This window comes from Saccoglossus kowalevskii, chromosome 6 (genome assembly GCF_978046115.1).
Source record: "Saccoglossus kowalevskii chromosome 6, keSacKowa6.1, whole genome shotgun sequence".
NCBI classification, from domain to species: Eukaryota; Metazoa; Hemichordata; class Enteropneusta; family Harrimaniidae; genus Saccoglossus; species Saccoglossus kowalevskii.
This window is the reverse complement of record NC_140646.1, coordinates 25,701,822-25,722,117: the sequence shown is the minus strand read 5'-3', so window position 1 is coordinate 25,722,117 and position 20,296 is coordinate 25,701,822. Positions and strand designations below refer to the sequence as shown.

Genomic DNA, 20,296 nt, shown 5'->3' with positions numbered 1-20,296 from the left:
ATGACCAACCTTTATTTCACAGTCACTCTAGTTTTCACTTTTCTAAAATTATTTTATTGATCAAAAGAATTTTCACTCCCATCATGCAATCTCCCATAGTACTTCCGCAGACACAGATGCGATCGCCAACATAACTACAAATAACCTCGCTCTCAGGAGCTGAGGAATAAAACCAGTTCAATTTCTTTTCATTATTTCATCCAGATTCCATGATATTTAATATTTAAAAGCAACCTTTATTTCACAGTCACTCTAGTTTTCACTTTTGTAAAAATTATTTTACTAATCAAAAGGCTTTTCACTCCCATCATGCAATCTCCCATAGTACTTCCACAGACACAGCGGCGATTGCCAACATAACTACAAATAACCTCGCTCTCAGGAGCTGAGGAATAAAAAGGTATAAATCAAAAGAGTAAAACACACTGATTACGTACAATGATTATAATGTCTCAAACATCAACGGTTATGAATCTAAAAACAAGGGAAAGGCTACCAATCGACTCGCTTTTCTCAAACAGTCCGCCGAGGGTAACCCTTCGCTGCACTGTCTTCGTTACTAAGGTTACAAACTCTATATCAAAAAGTCAAAAAAACTAAGGCGTGGCGGTGTAACTAAGCGATCGGCCAATCGCGGCCGTCGACAGCACGATCACGTGATTACCAGGGATGCGTCTCTCGGTTAAAACATTGCAACGCGGTCACTAATAAACAATGAATAAACAAGCTATTAATCAAACTCCTGTCAATACGCTTATAAACTTCAACTGAACTCACAAGTCGTTAATCTAACCCTCTGGCAAAAAAGACGGGGAAAGGCTAAAACGATAGACACTACTAAGTTACATATAATCCGGTCAATCAATGTTTTCGTAACTCGCTGTTCGTAATCGATGTCCTGATGGCTACCTCCAAAATGACGAATGAGGTTGAATATTATTAGCGGTTGGATGTGAAAATTTATTTTCTCCTTCTTTTTGGGAAACTGTTTCTCAACTTTTCTCTTTATTCAAACCGCGTAAAAGCTTTTTATATCACCTAAGCAATGTGGACTCGCCCCGAGTAGACGCGACTACAAATCGGCGCCAGCGAGATTCGAAAGCCAAGCAGTTAGCCAATTCGCTAGCGAGTTTGAAAATTGGCTGCCCCAATACTTCTGAGATTTGCTGTAACAGAACCATAACATTTACAAGATAAACGTTTTGTTTACTAGAAGGAAATGTCTTTTGGCAGCATTTCTTGTATTAATTTTCATTGCACAAAAAAGCAGCAAATACTCTTACTGAAGCACAGAATTTGCATGTTTGTTTTTTCCGGCCATTCACGCAAACTGCAAATCAAGTCTTTTACTGCATCCATAGTTGTTGTCACTTTGCAGCCGCAATGATGAATGCATTGTGGCGTATTTTGACCCCCGGAATTTGACCTTGCATTCTAGCTACATTTACCTCCCTTTCATACCAGTTCAATTTCTTTTCATTATTTCATCCAGATTCCATGACCAACCTTTATTTCACAGTCACTCTAGTTTTCACTTTTCTAAAATTATTTTATTGATCAAAAGAATTTTCACTCCCATCATGCAATCTCCCATAGTACTTCCGCAGACACAGATGCGATCGCCAACATAACTACAAATAACCTCGCTCTCAGGAGCTGAGGAATAAAACCAGTTCAATTTCTTTTCATTATTTCATCCAGATTCCATGATATTTAATATTTAAAAGCAACCTTTATTTCACAGTCACTCTAGTTTTCACTTTTGTAAAAATTATTTTACTAATCAAAAGGCTTTTCACTCCCATCATGCAATCTCCCATAGTACTTCCACAGACACAGCGGCGATTGCCAACATAACTACAAATAACCTCGCTCTCAGGAGCTGAGGAATAAAAAGGTATAAATCAAAAGAGTAAAACACACTGATTACGTACAATGATTATAATGTCTCAAACATCAACGGTTATGAATCTAAAAACAAGGGAAAGGCTACCAATCGACTCGCTTTTCTCAAACAGTCCGCCGAGGGTAACCCTTCGCTGCACTGTCTTCGTTACTAAGGTTACAAACTCTATATCAAAAGGTCAAAAAAACTAAGGCGTGGCGGTGTAACTAAGCGATCGGCCAATCGCGGCCGTCGACAGCACGATCACGTGATTACCAGGGATGCGTCTCTCGGTTAAAACATTGCAACGCGGTCACTAATAAACAATGAATAAACAAGCTATTAATCAAACTCCTGTCAATACGCTTATAAACTTCAACTGAACTCACAAGTCGTTAATCTAACCCTCTGGCAAAAAAGACGGGGAAAGGCTAAAACGATAGACACTACTAAGTTACATATAATCCGGTCAATCAATGTTTTCGTAACTCGCTGTTCGTAATCGATGTCCTGATGGCTACCTCCAAAATGACGAATGAGGTTGAATATTATTAGCGGTTGGATGTGAAAATTTATTTTCTCCTTCTTTTTGGGAAACTGTTTCTCAACTTTTCTCTTTATTCAAACCGCGTAAAAGCTTTTTATATCACCTAAGCAATGTGGACTCGCCCCGAGTAGACGCGACTACAAATCGGCGCCAGCGAGATTCGAAAGCCAAGCAGTTAGCCAATTCGCTAGCGAGTTTGAAAATTGGCTGCCCCAATACTTCTGAGATTTGCTGTAACAGAACCATAACATTTACAAGATAAACGTTTTGTTTACTAGAAGGAAATGTCTTTTGGCAGCATTTCTTGTATTAATTTTCATTGCACAAAAAAGCAGCAAATACTCTTACTGAAGCACAGAATTTGCATGTTTGTTTTTTCCGGCCATTCACGCAAACTGCAAATCAAGTCTTTTACTGCATCCATAGTTGTTGTCACTTTGCAGCCGCAATGATGAATGCATTGTGGCGTATTTTGACCCCCGGAATTTGACCTTGCATTCTAGCTACATTTACCTCCCTTTCATACCAGTTCAATTTCTTTTCATTATTTCATCCAGATTCCATGACCAACCTTTATTTCACAGTCACTCTAGTTTTCACTTTTCTAAAATTATTTTATTGATCAAAAGAATTTTCACTCCCATCATGCAATCTCCCATAGTACTTCCGCAGACACAGATGCGATCGCCAACATAACTACAAATAACCTCGCTCTCAGGAGCTGAGGAATAAAACCAGTTCAATTTCTTTTCATTATTTCATCCAGATTCCATGATATTTAATATTTAAAAGCAACCTTTATTTCACAGTCACTCTAGTTTTCACTTTTGTAAAAATTATTTTACTAATCAAAAGGTTTTTCACTCCCATCATGCAATCTCCCATAGTACTTCCACAGACACAGCGGCGATTGCCAACATAACTACAAATAACCTCGCTCTCAGGAGCTGAGGAATAAAAAGGTATAAATCAAAAGAGTAAAACACACTGATTAAGTACAATGATTATAATGTCTCAAACATCAACGGTTATGAATCTAAAAACAAGGGAAAGGCTACCAATCGACTCGCTTTTCTCAAACAGTCCGCCGAGGGTAACCCTTCGCTGCACTGTCTTCGTTACTAAGGTTACAAACTCTATATCAAAAGGTCAAAAAAACTAAGGCGTGGCGGTGTAACTAAGCGATCGGCCAATCGCGGCCGTCGACAGCACGATCACGTGATTACCAGGGATGCGTCTCTCGGTTAAAACATTGCAACGCGGTCACTAATAAACAATGAATAAACAAGCTATTAATCAAACTTCTGTCAATACGCTTATAAACTTCAACTGAACTCACAAGTCGTTAATCTAACCCTCTGGCAAAAAAGACGGGGAAAGGCTAAAACGATAGACACTACTAAGTTACATATAATCCGGTCAATCAATGTTTTCGTAACTCGCTGTTCGTAATCGATGTCCTGATGGCTACCTCCAAAATGACGAATGAGGTTGAATATTATTAGCGGTTGGATGTGAAAATTTATTTTCTCCTTCTTTTTGGGAAACTGTTTCTCAACTTTTCTCTTTATTCAAACCGCGTAAAAGCTTTTTATATCACCTAAGCAATGTGGACTCGCCCCGAGTAGACGCGACTACAAATCGGCGCCAGCGAGATTCGAAAGCCAAGCAGTTAGCCAATTCGCTAGCGAGTTTGAAAATTGGCTGCCCCAATACTTCTGAGATTTGCTGTAACAGAACCATAACATTTACAAGATAAACGTTTTGTTTACTAGAAGGAAATGTCTTTTGGCAGCATTTCTTGTATTAATTTTCATTGCACAAAAAAGCAGCAAATACTCTTACTGAAGCACAGAATTTGCATGTTTGTTTTTTCCGGCCATTCACGCAAACTGCAAATCAAGTCTTTTACTGCATCCATAGTTGTTGTCACTTTGCAGCCGCAATGATGAATGCATTGTGGCGTATTTTGACCCCCGGAATTTGACCTTGCATTCTAGCTACATTTACCTCCCTTTCATACCAGTTCAATTTCTTTTCATTATTTCATCCAGATTCCATGACCAACCTTTATTTCACAGTCACTCTAGTTTTCACTTTTCTAAAATTATTTTATTGATCAAAAGAATTTTCACTCCCATCATGCAATCTCCCATAGTACTTCCGCAGACACAGATGCGATCGCCAACATAACTACAAATAACCTCGCTCTCAGGAGCTGAGGAATAAAACCAGTTCAATTTCTTTTCATTATTTCATCCAGATTCCATGATATTTAATATTTAAAAGCAACCTTTATTTCACAGTCACTCTAGTTTTCACTTTTGTAAAAATTATTTTACTAATCAAAAGGCTTTTCACTCCCATCATGCAATCTCCCATAGTACTTCCACAGACACAGCGGCGATTGCCAACATAACTACAAATAACCTCGCTCTCAGGAGCTGAGGAATAAAAAGGTATAAATCAAAAGAGTAAAACACACTGATTAAGTACAATGATTATAATGTCTCAAACATCAACGGTTATGAATCTAAAAACAAGGGAAAGGCTACCAATCGACTCGCTTTTCTCAAACAGTCCGCCGAGGGTAACCCTTCGCTGCACTGTCTTCGTTACTAAGGTTACAAACTCTATATCAAAAGGTCAAAAAAACTAAGGCGTGGCGGTGTAACTAAGCGATCGGCCAATCGCGGCCGTCGACAGCACGATCACGTGATTACCAGGGATGCGTCTCTCGGTTAAAACATTGCAACGCGGTCACTAATAAACAATGAATAAACAAGCTATTAATCAAACTCCTGTCAATACGCTTATAAACTTCAACTGAACTCACAAGTCGTTAATCTAAGCCTCTGGCAAAAAAGACGGGGAAAGGCTTAAACAATAGACACTACTAAGTTACATATAATCCGGTCAATCAATGTTTTCGTAACTCGCTGTTCGTAATCGATGTCCTGATGGCTACCTCCAAAATGACGAATGAGGTTGAATATTATTAGCGGTTGGATGTGAAAATTTATTTTCTCCTTCTTTTTGGGAAACTGTTTCTCAACTTTTCTCTTTATTCAAACCGCGTAAAAGCTTTTTATATCACCTAAGCAATGTGGACTCGCCCCGAGTAGACGCGACTACAAATCGGCGCCAGCGAGATTCGAAAGCCAAGCAGTTAGCCAATTCGCTAGCGAGTTTGAAAATTGGCTGCCCCAATACTTCTGAGATTTGCTGTAACAGAACCATAACATTTACAAGATAAACGTTTTGTTTACTAGAAGGAAATGTCTTTTGGCAGCATTTCTTGTATTAATTTTCATTGCACAAAAAAGCAGCAAATACTCTTACTGAAGCACAGAATTTGCATGTTTGTTTTTTCCGGCCATTCACGCAAACTGCAAATCAAGTCTTTTACTGCATCCATAGTTGTTGTCACTTTGCAGCCGCAATGATGAATGCATTGTGGCGTATTTTGACCCCCGGAATTTGACCTTGCATTCTAGCTACATTTACCTCCCTTTCATACCAGTTCAATTTCTTTTCATTATTTCATCCAGATTCCATGACCAACCTTTATTTCACAGTCACTCTAGTTTTCACTTTTCTAAAATTATTTTATTGATCAAAAGAATTTTCACTCCCATCATGCAATCTCCCATAGTACTTCCGCAGACACAGATGCGATCGCCAACATAACTACAAATAACCTCGCTCTCAGGAGCTGAGGAATAAAACCAGTTCAATTTCTTTTCATTATTTCATCCAGATTCCATGATATTTAATATTTAAAAGCAACCTTTATTTCACAGTCACTCTAGTTTTCACTTTTGTAAAAATTATTTTACTAATCAAAAGGCTTTTCACTCCCATCATGCAATCTCCCATAGTACTTCCACAGACACAGCGGCGATTGCCAACATAACTACAAATAACCTCGCTCTCAGGAGCTGAGGAATAAAAAGGTATAAATCAAAAGAGTAAAACACACTGATTAAGTACAATGATTATAATGTCTCAAACATCAACGGTTATGAATCTAAAAACAAGGGAAAGGCTACCAATCGACTCGCTTTTCTCAAACAGTCCGTCGAGGGTAACCCTTCGCTGCACTGTCTTCGTTACTAAGGTTACAAACTCTATATCAAAAGGTCAAAAAAACTAAGGCGTGGCGGTGTAACTAAGCGATCGGCCAATCGCGGCCGTCGACAGCACGATCACGTGATTACCAGGGATGCGTCTCTCGGTTAAAACATTGCAACGCGGTCACTAATAAACAATGAATAAACAAGCTATTAATCAAACTCCTGTCAATACGCTTATAAACTTCAACTGAACTCACAAGTCGTTAATCTAACCCTCTGGCAAAAAAGACGGGGAAAGGCTAAAACGATAGACACTACTAAGTTACATATAATCCGGTCAATCATGAACAAAAGCTTGCGATATCAAACAATACGCATACAGGCGCACCACCTCTATTTCAAAAAGACATTAAAACACGTTACAAAGGTGCTCTCAACTCAAAAAGTATTCCGCAAACAACACGTAAACAAAAACAAATCTTAAAACGTCGATATCTCTGTACATCGACAAATCTCAAACTCTTAAAAATACGTGGGGGCATCATTCCTCCCATCATATTCCGTACTCATAAACTCATTAAAACACCATAAAACTTCACAAAACTCATAACACTATGTTGCAAATACTTGTCCACTGAAACGCGCTTAAATCGTTATAAAGTACCTCGAACGTCACTAAATATCATTTCAAACAAAGATCTGGGCGCTTAAATAACATACAATTCAATATCACAAAAAAAAACGTTCAGAAAAACGATAGTAAAAGCAAGCAATACATTACATACTGAACAATAAATAGTGTTGGGATTCTGGAAAAAAGAGTTCAACGTCTTGAGTTACAGTGTCAGTTACAGTGCCCAGCGAGCGATTCTCTACACAGTATACAATAGCTAAAGTTCTAATTCAAAGTCTCTATAGCGTCTCTTCGCTTTTCGTTGTGTTAGTCCGGGTCGTTCTTTATCATCTTGCGTCCGATGTCTTTCGCTACACAAGTCCTATTCGATACTCATCCTTCATAAGGGGCTCCGGAGTCTTCATGTCTTCAGCGTTGTTCATCGGTGCCATACTGTTAACGGCGTTAGTCGTCAAGCGCGGTTAACGAGTCGTCTCTGCCCTCGAGCTGTTAGTTCGGTTCACAAGAAAGACACCTCTTCTTCATTTCACTTTTCTTCACAGGATGTCAATGTGCGTAAGACGCAATGCCCAGGGTTCTCACACCACGTATCAGGGGGAATATCGTCTCGTCTCTATATCTCGTGTCCCCTTGAGGTACGGGATCGGGAAAGTCGCTTAAACTTTACAGTCAAACAAGACACGCACAACGAAATACTTTTCAACTCTCGTCTTAGTCGGTCAGTCGAGCACTCTGTAAGATACAGCGCCCTGGGGAAAGGTCCCCAAGACTATCGCAAGGCTGACCCAAGACTCGCCCAAGACTGCGTCTCAAGACTCGTCCCAAGACTCTCCAGGACTGGACTGCGTCTCAAGACTCGTCTAGCCTCTCCAAGACTGCGTCTCTCGTGGTGTACTCGCAAAGACCAACTCAAACAACTTTATTCATTTTCAAAACCTTAACCAATTACAATGCAGTAAAAAGACTCTAAGGCGTAACCTTCAATCATAAAGCCAATCACACTAAGTACTGAACACGTCATATCTTTTGATTAATCGTTCATTACATTAATAATTGCGAATACCAAACGGTCAGAAATAGTAGTCGGAATAGCGACGGTTATATCGTAATTAGTTCCAAATCACTGAGCCAAGTTCCGTCCAGAATCTCAAATGGGCCTAAACGATGACAGACATAACACAGCCATTCGCTAGTAATCAACTAATTAAGTCGATCAACAGATACGTGCAAACAATTTCATCATACTGGAAACAGTCTGGTCTTAAACTAGTTACACTTAAAGACTGCAAGTCTTTCCTTCTTCTTCCTTCTTCTGTCATTTTCCTGAAAACCCTATGCATAATGAATGTAGTAAATGAATATGAATATTCCCCTCCTACTGCCCAGCCCGCCTATCATAATCTTTCTTGCGATTGTGTCTCTCTTTCTTGTTGTACAAAATCTTGTTCACTTCTCTAATTTCGTTTAGAGGTACAGATGTACTGTTCATAATACATGAAAATTATGACAGTTTTGTGAACAGTGTAAGTTTTCTGCAAGTTGAGTATTTTCAAATTTTCTAGCGGTTTGGTAATATTTTCAGGTAGGTATTATTTTTGAAAATTGTAGACGTGGTGAGACAATTCATCCCAAACATAGTTTGCATTCGCTCCTTACACTTCTCCAATCAAACTGATTCAGTTATATCTACGTTGACTTTTAATCCTGAACCCCGACAAGAGCATCCCAATAAATGCTCAGTTGGACAGGATGTGATGTTATGTCGTCCCCTTGTTTTTTCACTTGTGTTGTGTTGTTACACTTACAATTCATTATCCAGAATTATATCATAGCATCTTCAATGCCAGTGAATTTTATGACGTCATTAGTGCAGAGTATTCGCAATAATGTATCCCATTATTGAGCATCAAGGCCCTGTACCATGGATATGAATACAATAGTGTTTTCGGTAACGAATAAAGAAGGATGTATTACACGCTGGATTATGAGGTAACAGGTATTTAATATTAAAATCGGCATCAAATAAAATGGTCTATTGTCAGTATTAAAATAAGACAAACTTATAAGGACAACAACCATTCCTGTACTGTACTGTATATGTTCACTTATATTTTCGATGGGTGTATGTGATTTGCGATGAAATCAATCAGTCAGTACTAGTAATTATATTACATTCTCCACTTTTGACAAACATTATCCAAAACACGGCAATAGTGTTTACTTTCTGCACCTTCATAGTATGCGTAGGAGATATTATGTCAAAACAAACACACACATATGCATTTTAAAAAGAGGTTGTTTATCTCTGCTCGCATGCATGCTATTGGTCTCTGGCAATTAACAACCTCTCGCATGTACTTTGAGCCACATTTGGTTTGTGCTTAATCCTCATAGACGTAGTCGATTTCCTACATGTCGAACAAAGGTCTAAATGTATGTTTAAATCGTACTCAATATTAAAATATATGAAATACAATAAACCAGTTACACATTCAAAGTTGTGTAATCAATAGGGGTACCAGCACTGGGTGGTTTAATCTGCATAAAGGTGTAAGACAAGGTTGCCCTCTGTCAACTGCACTTTTTTGTTACTAGCTGTCCATATTAGAAATAACGACCTTGTTAAAGATATTATTTTACCCTCTGGTCGTCAACAAAAATACTATTATACTGCTTATGCAGATGATACAACACTGATTCTTAGAGATAGTTCTTTCATTATAGTTTCTCTAAAGATTTTGTCAATTTTAGCGCTCAACTTAGATAAAACAGATATGGGAGCTTCCACGGGGCCTATTACCAACAAATAATCTACAAAAAATGAAAAATAAACTAAACATTTGAAAATCGCGGGAATTGACCATCCAAGAAAAAGCTATTTTAGGAAAGTGCTTTCTTGCATCCCAATTAATCTACATTATGAATAGTTTATCAGTACCAATCCAAGTAGTTAAACAAGCCAGTTCGTTTCGGTGGAGAGGTAAAAGCATCATGTTGAAAATTCAACTATGTTTGGAGACAATTCACAAGGTGGTGTAAAAATGATGGATCTTGAATAATTATAGTAGTACCAATAAGCCATTCTCCAAATATCAGTAGTCTAGAAACAAATATACTGACAAAATCGATGGAACCGGAACATCACAAACCCCCACAAGGGAGTCAGACCAGGTGTACGTGAAGGGTAAGCATCTGCTGCTGGCATGCCACACCCGCCGTGATGTTTCAAAGTAATGTCAAATGCCAAACCAAGTTCACTGGACAAACAACCACACCAAGTCACAAGGACAAACATGACCACATACATCAATCACCAAACAAAACTGCAACCCTGTTACAGACAGTAATCCCATAGGAAGCCACCAAATCATGATGGTGACCAAAAAACTTCTTAAATGCACGTTTAAGTCGAGGAATCAGAAACCCTTGACTTATCAACTTGGCAGTCAATAGTGGAATAATAAAAATATACTCGTGGGAGGAAAGTATGTATTCTATCGCGACTGGGTAAATGGAGGAGTAAAATTCATAAGCAATTTGGTTGACAATGACAGAAATATCCTAACTTACAATCAATTTAAAAGTAAATATAATATAAAAGTCGATTTTCTCACTTACAATAGCATTATAGCTTCTATACCCAGCCAATGGAAAAAGAATGTAAAAAGTGACATCTTACCCGTGAGACAGAATGTAACCTCTAAACTGTCAAAATATAAATGTCAACATTTTTATAACGATATGAAAACTAATAAATTTGAAAAAAGCATCTGCCATAGCATTTTCAATACTATATAAGGAATTCAATCAAAGGCCTTGTGGGAGCATCTAATACTACTTGGAAAATATGAATTGTACAGAGTAAGATTTAACAATCTCAAACCAAATTGTAATACTTATATTGGGAGTATAAAACAAATAATAGACCTGGAAAAACGTATGGCAAAAACAAACCAACAATATGGAGAGTTTATAGATAAATGGAAGAAAGCTTTATTGTATTTTAAAATCGCACACTAATTTAAAAAATCTGATTTCTTAAATTCAATTTTTCTTTATCTGTCTGTTGTCAAATGGGTATGTACTTCATTCTTTTGACCTTGTGTTTTGTAGTGTTTATATAGTTAAAATTACATAGTGCAAATTTTATAAGTTGCGGTTAAGAACAACTTTGGTATCATTTGGATGAACATTTACCTGGATATTAGCAAAGAAATCGAAATTAAGTATGCAAATGGAATTGTCGATTAAAATTGAAACTCAAAAATTCATAGTGCATATTAAATATTAAATATTAAATATGCTTATAGCAAGTTTTGGTTATTTTTTTTAAAGTTAATTTCTCGTTATCTGTCGTCAAATAGATATGTGCTTTACTGTGACCTTGTGTTTTTCTTTGGGGTTTTGTAATGTTGTATATAGTAGAAATAAACAAAATTATTTTAAAAAAATAAAATAAAATAAACCTGTTACTAATTTGGAACTATGGGGATATACATTATCGAGAACATAGATGAGAACGACTGACAGTAGATATGCAAAGTTCACGCCATGAGAGGGCGCTCACTCAAACTTCATCTGTGTTGATGAAATCATGCCTGTATTTCCATCTTCCTATTTGTCAAGCTTAGACTGAACGCACTGTAGTAGCCAGGTGTCTTTCGTCGCTCTGCGAAAAAAATTACCGTCATCTGCTGTTGCCGTCTTATTTATTTTAATTGTTTAAATTTTTTCAATAGATTTCAATTACTAGGTATATTTAGCCAACGTATATATATAAGTGCGCCGTCTCCGGCAATACTAAAGATATTTTCTTCAATGTATTGCCCAGTTTGTTCGTTATAACCGCACCACGGACACAACTCTACAATAGAAGAATTTCTTGGCAGACAGAGATTTAGCTGACATTTTACAAACTGTTAGTTGAGGACAAAAAACAACTAATTACATCAATCCAATCTATTATTTTTTATTTTTTTATTTTTACAACACTGAAAAAACACAGCCATGAAATATTGATGCAAGCTGTATGCTCACAGTTGGAAAACATAGCAACTGTATTTACGGTATGTCTATGTGGTAAGAACAGTGAATTGATAAGACTTTAGGATTTTCAATATTTTGCACAGACCGACCCATGCTTTATGCGGTGGCTCCTAGCTGCCCTGGGCTCCTTGCTATACGCCGAAGGAACGGCCACTGTGACATGTAAACGACTGTGGTGTCTCAGAGGCGGCGACACGGAATTTTGCATGGGAGCGATATCTGCTCACCATCCCTCGCACTCAAAGCTCGACCTTATCATGGGGGTCTGAGGGCATGCTCCCGCTTAAAATGTTAAAATCTATACCCTCTGAAATGCTATTTCCTGCATTTTGAGGGGCAAATTTTGCTGACACAAAGGGTTTCAGCTTAATTTCTGGGGGCGCAACATTTTTTTTCGAGGGGCGACCGCCCGCTCTACCGACCCCCCCCCCCCGTGCCACCGCCACTGTGTTTGCGTTCGACCAACTATAGTTTGTTTGTATGTTTGTTTTTCAGTACGCGCCGTATACCGAAGACAATCCTGGCAAGTGGGAACTGCCATAAAAATTCATGAAACTGTGGTTGTTGTCTACGATTCTCTTGAAGTAGGGTTGTTATACCTAAACTTGTCGCCGGGTAACCGCTCAATGTCTTGTTTTTCTAACAGGCCTTTTTTATTTTAATGTAAACAACACGGTCCTTGTTTTTTTTAATGTCATAGGTCAAATTTGACTCCCATGAGACTTTACTGCGAGTATACAATACAAAACGAAAAAAGTCAAAAAAGCATGTAATGAACTTAAGTGAAAAAATTTACCCAAGCCCTGGATAACTGCCAAATAACAAAACTCTGTTTCAACACTTTCATACAGAAGGGGGCAATTGATCATTCAAAGTTCGGCAGTCGTCGCGCTGCGCGTGTTCGACATTTGATTTTCCCACAATCCGATGCGCTCTTTTAATGGAATCACAAGTATGAGGTTTTTTCCTGGGAGCGACTTGCACTGATTACCGATGGTAAATACTTCGATACCTTCCAACTACCTAAAAATACATAATTAAAGTGTCATAACGTCTCAGTTTTTACTCGTTGGTATGCGCAACAGTCAAAGTCGCCATCTTTGTTTATATGAGACCCATATATCTCGCGCATGCGTGGCGCGAGGACTACCGCCCTTTAAGTTATAACCACTGATATTTGAACACTATCGCGTAAAGCAATGCACTGTGATACACCGAGCAATTATATACACCCAATGTGTATAACGCGATGCGCAAGTTATACTGTAATACTGCATTCTTAATACCTGCTGATATACTAAGTAAATAAAAAAAAATACCACTGAACTGACGGTAATGTAAATACCATGTCAAATCAAAGTAAGCACGTCTCCGTCTCGGCCACCCCCGAAAAGATGCTGAATAACGAAGAAAACGTGTCGTGACGTGAAGTTAAGCGATTAAGTGTCGTACGAGCGTCGATTCTAGTCACGCACGAAGTGCATGTTTACTTTCATTTCACTTTTATTATTTCATCCTGTCGATTATTATTTACGTAATGTGTATAGCTAGTGTGCACGTGTATAACATGGTACACATCATAGTAGTCATAGTGCAAAATAACGTTCTACAGTGAACTGTCATCACCAGAAATTCATTTAAAGTTTCACGTCTGTCGCATTTCATTATTGGGGGCGTTATTAGTTCGAAGAAAGGCGTGTGTTGTTCACTGCGCTGGGCACTATTACGTGTGCATTGTAGTATTTCAAAAGTGTTGCAGTTGAGTGCATTCGCATTAATCATTCTTAAATAACATATGCTTTCAGACCGTGTTTACGCGGTGGCGGATATGTTATCAGGACATGGCTTCAGTAAACAACTAACAATGATGATCACTAGGGTAACAAAAATACACGCATGAGTAATTGCGACATTTGTTTGTTAGAGTGAATTGTGTAATTCGTAGAACCGTGGTCTTGTTGCCGGGGATACCTTAACCGTACAATTAGGCAACGCGGTTCAGAAGATCAGGTCTCGCATGTTACAGACTTTACCTAACAGTCCCATTCTGCAGAGTAACTGAGTAGGTACTGAGATTAACTGTTGTTGATCAATCAAGGATTCCACAATGGATAGCAAGCCTCTGAGAGAGCACAATTGGAGCGAACTGCGTCTATCGGTGGTCGGCTACGCTTTAGTTTCCCTGGCCGCTCTGTTATACATCGTGAGCACAGCAACACCTCACTGGATATCGGGACCAGTGAGCCTTCAAATCGGGTTATTTGTGGTGTGTTCAAGTTCCCCAGGGGTAGAAGATGTTTGTGGAAGTGTATTCCCAGTGTCAGGTATGCACAATTTTTATTACGTTTTTAATATTAAAGGGTGGCAGTCGTCGTGCCGCGTCCTGTTCGATATGGGACTCATAGCGACGTATACAACGCATGTAAAATACATTGTTTGTTTACATCAAATTCGAACACGGGCTTCGCGACGACCACCGCGCTTTAACTTTATTGTTTAAAGGGTGGCAGTCGTCGTGCCGCGTCCTATTCGATATGGGACTCATAGCGACGTATACAACGCGTGTAAAATACATTGTTTATTTACATGAAATTCGAACACGCGCTGCGCGACGACCAACCGCGCTTTAACATTCTTGAGCAGAAACGATTTATTTATATAATACTCATATCTAATTGTATTCCAGTATATGTACATATTACCAGATTCTGTATGATATCAGCCTGTATTATTGGGTGTGTCACCATCATAGCACCTGCCGTGGCGTATTCTGGCAAAGTAGCTCAAATAGGGAAGAACGAGGTTAGAAAGACGGCACATGCAGTCCTGGTAGCAGGTACGTCACATATACAAATCAGCGATATTACAAGCAATCGTATGTATTCGGGGAGGATAGTCCATTTATTCTGATTATAACATCTTATAAGACCAGCTCCACTAATTTGAAACAGGCCAACGTCATGGCAACGTCATTCAAATACAGGGCTAATCTGCACTGGCTCGGAAGGTTGTAAATGATTAGCTAGTTTGAATTTCTTATTTGCATAACATTACTGAGAATGAACGTGCATTCAACGCCACAAGTTTTTTGTTTTTTTAGCCAATCAGAATTCATCTTCCGAGCCAGTGCAGATCAGCAGCAAATACATTCTTCAAATCCAAGATGTCTGAATTCGATAAACTTTAACATGGGGAAACATGGTAAAATGAAATAGTGTGTGCATTCACGCAGCCATTTATATAAATTCATATAGCAGCAGTATTTACATGTGGGGAATAGTTGTCAAGCTCGCAAATTGAAAACCAAAGTGTACCTGCAAAGCGAAGTGTAGTGCTTCATTTACTGTGTACGGGAAATGTATATAGAATTGATATTATCTTTTTTTTAATAGCTTCCCTGGTGGTCATAGGAACCATAGCATATACAATCGGAAGTGCCGTCAATGATTTTTTAACCTTATACAAGCTGGATTACTCCATTGTTCTGGCCTGGTTAGCTGCCATAGCAGGTTACGTTGGTGGGGGTATGTTAGAATCCCAGTTCAGGGAACCACCGTCCGCCAGCACGACTATAATGGTTATGCCCCAGCAAACCACTGCCGGCGTCGATCAAACTACTGGTCATGGTATGGTTACCTCGTCTCCGAATACATTTGTCGATCCTTCTGCACCACCCTCAGTTTATCCCGGAGTTATGGCTGGCCTTGGTGGTCCGAATTACCCAGCACAAGTACCCGGAATGCCTCAAGTTCAAGATAAACGTTAAGCGACAAACTATTTTCTGGTGGCCCTTTTTATTATGGGATTGATTGTATATGCCGATCAGTTTTGTATTTAAGTTTTACGTGCGTGCCGTATGATTATATATGTATATATATTGATGATGTAGTTACAATTACTGACTAACTAAACTTGGTCATCGCGATTGCAAATATATACCCATATGTCTCCATATATAACTCTACTCAAATCAAGGCATACTAATTCCAACTCTGTTGAATCTAGCATGCTTTATCAAAAAGGTTTACCAACGATCTGCCTAGATATAACCACCAACATATGAATAATTATATTCATTTACTGAGTTGTCCACAAATTGTATTTGTTTCTATGAAAAACCTGTTTTTTGTTAATAAATATTTTAATAATATAAATGAAAAAAATTGAACCCAATTTATATGAATTGTTTCACCAACTGTCTACTTATTGAGAAACTGTTTATCAATATCGAACACAAATTGCAGAACACTTGATTGAATGAAACCATTGACATTTTAGTACAGTTTATTGTAGTTATTGTATCCACAATACAATAGAAGTTAAATGTGTACAACTTTGTTTCAAGCTGTGCAAAAGTGATTTTTTTTGTTTATATGAGACCCATATATCTCGCGCATGCGTGGCGCGAGGCCTACCGCCCTTTAAGTTATAACCACTGATATTTGAACACTATCGCGTAAAGCAATGCACTGTGATACACCGAGCAATTATATACACCCAATGTGTATAACGCGATGCGCAAGTTATACTGTAATACTACATTCTTAATACCTGCTGATATACTAAGTAAATAAAAAAAAATACCACTGAACTGACGGTAGGGTAAATACCATGTCAAATCAAAGTAAGCACGTCTCCGTCTCGGCCACCCCCGAAAAGATGCTGAATAACGAAGAAAACGTGTCGTGACGTGAAGTTAAGCGATTAAGTGCCGTACGAGCGTCGATTCTAGTCACGCACGAAGTGCATGTTTACTTTCATTTCACTTTTATTATTTCATCCTGTCGATTATTATTTACGTAATGTGTATAGCTAGTGTGCACGTGTATAACATGGTACACATCATAGTAGTCATAGTGCAAAATAACGTTCTACAGTGAACTGTCATCACCAGAAATTCATTTAAAGTTTCACGTCTGTCGCATTTCATTATTGGGGGCGTTATTAGTTCGAAGAAAGGCGTGTGTTGTTCACTGCGCTGGGCACTATTACGAGTGCATTGCAGTATTTCAAAAGTTTTGCAGTTGAGTGCATTCGCGTTAATCATTCTTAAATAACATATGCTTTCAGACCGTGTTTACGCGGTGGCGGATATGTTATCAGGACATGGCTTCAGTAAACAACTAACAATGATGATCACTAGGGTAACAAAAATACACGCATGAGTAATTGCGACATTTGTTTGTTAGAGTGAATTGTGTAATTCGTAGAACCGTGGTCTTGTTGCCGGGGATACCTTAACCGTACAATTAGGCAACGCGGTTCAGAAGATCAGGTCTCGCATGTTACAGACTTTACCTAACAGTCCCATTCTGCAGAGTAACTGAGTAGGTACTGAGATTTACTGTTCACTGGGCAAAATCGTTGGTATACGGCGGGTACATTAGCGTATTCGCACACGTATATTCCCGATATTCGAAGATATACGTTAGTAAGCGCACACGTACATTCAACGTATGTACGGGGAATACGCAACGTATATTCACACATTCGGAATATACTGATACGTAAATATACACACCAGTATATTTACGCAGACCGGAAGTATACAGTGCGCACATTAACGTACACCTAATGCAGAACAATGCTGCCTAACGTATTCCTACGTATACGTAGTATATACGGACACGTGATAAACCACTGCACAGAGTTAATACTGACGCAGATGGACGTATACGTAGCGTATACGGTCACGCAATAAACCAGTGCACACAATTAACATCGGCGTAGATCTACGTATATTTTGTGTATACTCGGCATATTTAAAGCGCATGCTATTGGCTGATTTTTCAGGAACATTTGCATACAGGTCACATATTTTAGGTCATGCTTCATTTCCGGTTAATCATTCACGCAGTAATTTGGTTCTTGGGCGCCGCACGTGCATGTAATTTTTCTAGGTACTAGTATTTTGTTTATAAATAAAGTATCGATAGTAATACTCGTGTTTGCTACCGCAACACATTTATTTATAAACACAATTTAACAACCTAGCAATATCACGAGCTCCTGTTACAGTCATATACATGTAAAGATAAAGAAATGGTTATTGCCACACCCATGGCCATCCCAGTGATCAGACGTTTTTTTTATGAACACAGGACCAGCAACGAGGCATTAACCCTTTTTTTATCTGTAAGTTACAAGTGACTGTTCTCCCGTGACTTGCATCAGACTAGATCGCATACCACAGGAAATCAAACGCGGGAGGTGATTCACAATGAAATATTTGGCCTCTCGATGTTCAACACAAGTAGGACCAGGGCAACGTGAACAGTTCATAATCGGAAATAACGTTTACAGTAGATCTACGGTCAACGATAACATATTGCATCTAATGCAATTTCGTGTTAATTAATACTGAGGAGTTGTTTTTGGGTAATTGCAAAGGTGGGAATAAAATACAGACATTTGTGATTCAAGTGATTAAGTATTTATTTGTAATAACAATACACACACTTACAAGTACACAAATCATACATAAATAAATCATATGGGGTTTTAATTTCAATTTAATTGAAGGTGAAAAATAGGTTCATTTCAAGTGGTTTAAATTTAGTGGATTTTTTTAACAGAAATAACGAAGTTCAACAATTAATGCATTTAATGTCAAGTAATTTATAAATTCAATGAAACAAAAGAAATAAAATTCCAGTTATAAGCTAAAAATATTGAAAGGGTTCATTTGGGTAGGAATCAGAAAAAAAAATCACGCTGGTCATCAACACTTAGGGCAATCACGTGGGGTTTGACAGGTACATGGTGGTCCTATTTATTTCTGGAGCATGCGGGTCGGTTGCCTCCTTGCCACTCGGTTGTCTTAATCCAAAATCAAGTCGTTCAGTGCCATGACCTGAATGTCGGAGACCTCACAACGAACATTCCTTTCCGATCTTCTTCGCCGTCTTCCTCATCTGACATGTCCACAACTTTCGTCACCATCTCCTACATCTCTTGTTCTTCCTCTTTAACTTCTTTTCCCGACATTCCGTCAGCTGCAATGATAGAAATGTTATTTATAACTAACACTATGTTTATTATTACTGCTATTTTAACAAGCTTGAATAAAACGAATTCAAAATTATAAAAACTATAAATTAACACATACTCATATCCTCCTTGGTTCTTTCTTTTTTTTCAAGCTGTCTAAAAACACTCTCGTCTCTCTCTGTCATTTTCTGGTAACAGTACCTAAAATAGAATATGTAACAGTTTAATTGAGATTTGTCAAGCAAATTTGAATAGGAAAAGGTGTTGTATTATAATGTTTGGTGACCTGGACAGTTTTTACTCAATATATTACCGACTCAACAGTGGGCAATGAGATTCAAACTTACCTCCCGCTCGAAATCAAAACGTGCTAATCATTGTAGTAATAACTTATGTATTTTATATTTAAAATTATAGGGGTGGAACATTTGTTAAGAAAACGCAAGCCAATCACCAAGAATAAAAAATGCACGCGAGCTTTAGCTGGAACAAACGTTGACACATTCAAGAAAAAAAAAATAAAAAAAATAATTGCAATGGTCATATCCAGTGATTTCAAATGTTTGCCTCAAATATTATGCCACATAAAACTGTTGTTAAAATGCAAGTTGGTATGAAGTATTAGTGCTATATGACTACATCCACCCACACTTGCTTACAGGAAGTCAGTAGAAGACAAAAGATTTTTTCGTTAGTGTGGGGAAACGTTGGTTAGCGTGGGGGGGGGGGGCAGAGGTGTTAATCCGAAAATTCATTGTCTGTTCTTGTTTGTGATTGGTTCAGGCAACGTTTCGAGGATCGCGTCGTAGCTCCTTCGTTGGTAGTGGGAGCGTGTAAATGGCGAGAGCCGGGTTACCACGAAAGTTGGGTTACCGCTATCGCCATTTATACACTACCATATTTTATTTAATAAATAAAAGAGACTGTATGCAAGTCTTTAACGCCCACTTTACACTAGCCTGTATCGGTTAATTGCTGAACAGCCTGAGCTCTTTGTCAATTTGAGTAGAGCCCTTTGAAAACAATGAAGGATCAGACAAAAGCATGGAACAACGGACATCACATGGTATAACCGTGGAGCTAAAATTTTTTTAGCTCCATGGTATAACCAACATGAA

The 20,296-nt window shown here is 38.3% G+C and overlaps 1 protein-coding gene and 1 long non-coding RNA gene across 2 annotated transcripts; one reads left to right on the top strand and one right to left on the bottom strand.

Annotated features, from left to right (window-relative positions):
* The first annotated feature begins 14,162 nt into the window (after positions 1-14,162).
* On the top strand, positions 14,163-16,526 carry LOC146742188 (uncharacterized). Its single transcript, XM_085500825.1, has 3 exons — positions 14,163-14,512; positions 14,875-15,024; positions 15,581-16,526. The coding sequence occupies exons 1-3, from the start codon at positions 14,296-14,298 to the stop codon at positions 15,952-15,954; spliced, it is 741 nt and encodes a 246-aa protein (XP_085356951.1). The 5' UTR covers positions 14,163-14,295; the 3' UTR covers positions 15,955-16,526.
* A 2,568-nt stretch (positions 16,527-19,094) lies between these two features.
* On the bottom strand, positions 19,095-19,379 carry LOC144343561 (uncharacterized). The gene is made up of 2 exons (XR_014929822.1): positions 19,297-19,379; positions 19,095-19,183 (listed from the first exon to the last, which is right to left on the bottom strand). It is a non-coding gene; the product is annotated as an uncharacterized LOC144343561 (long non-coding RNA).
* Between the last annotated feature and the right edge of the window lie 917 nt (positions 19,380-20,296).

Bases quoted from the DNA above. Each gene is read 5' to 3' on its own strand.
- LOC146742188 (XM_085500825.1), top strand. From the start codon at position 14,296: ATGGATAGCAAGCCTCTGAGAGAGCACAATTGGAGCGAACTGCGTCTA. The intron at 14,513-14,874 runs GTATGCACAATT...ATTGTATTCCAG, and splicing joins AAGTGTATTCCCAGTGTCAG to TATATGTACATATTACCAGA. The intron at 15,025-15,580 runs GTACGTCACATA...TTTTTTTAATAG, and splicing joins ACATGCAGTCCTGGTAGCAG to CTTCCCTGGTGGTCATAGGA.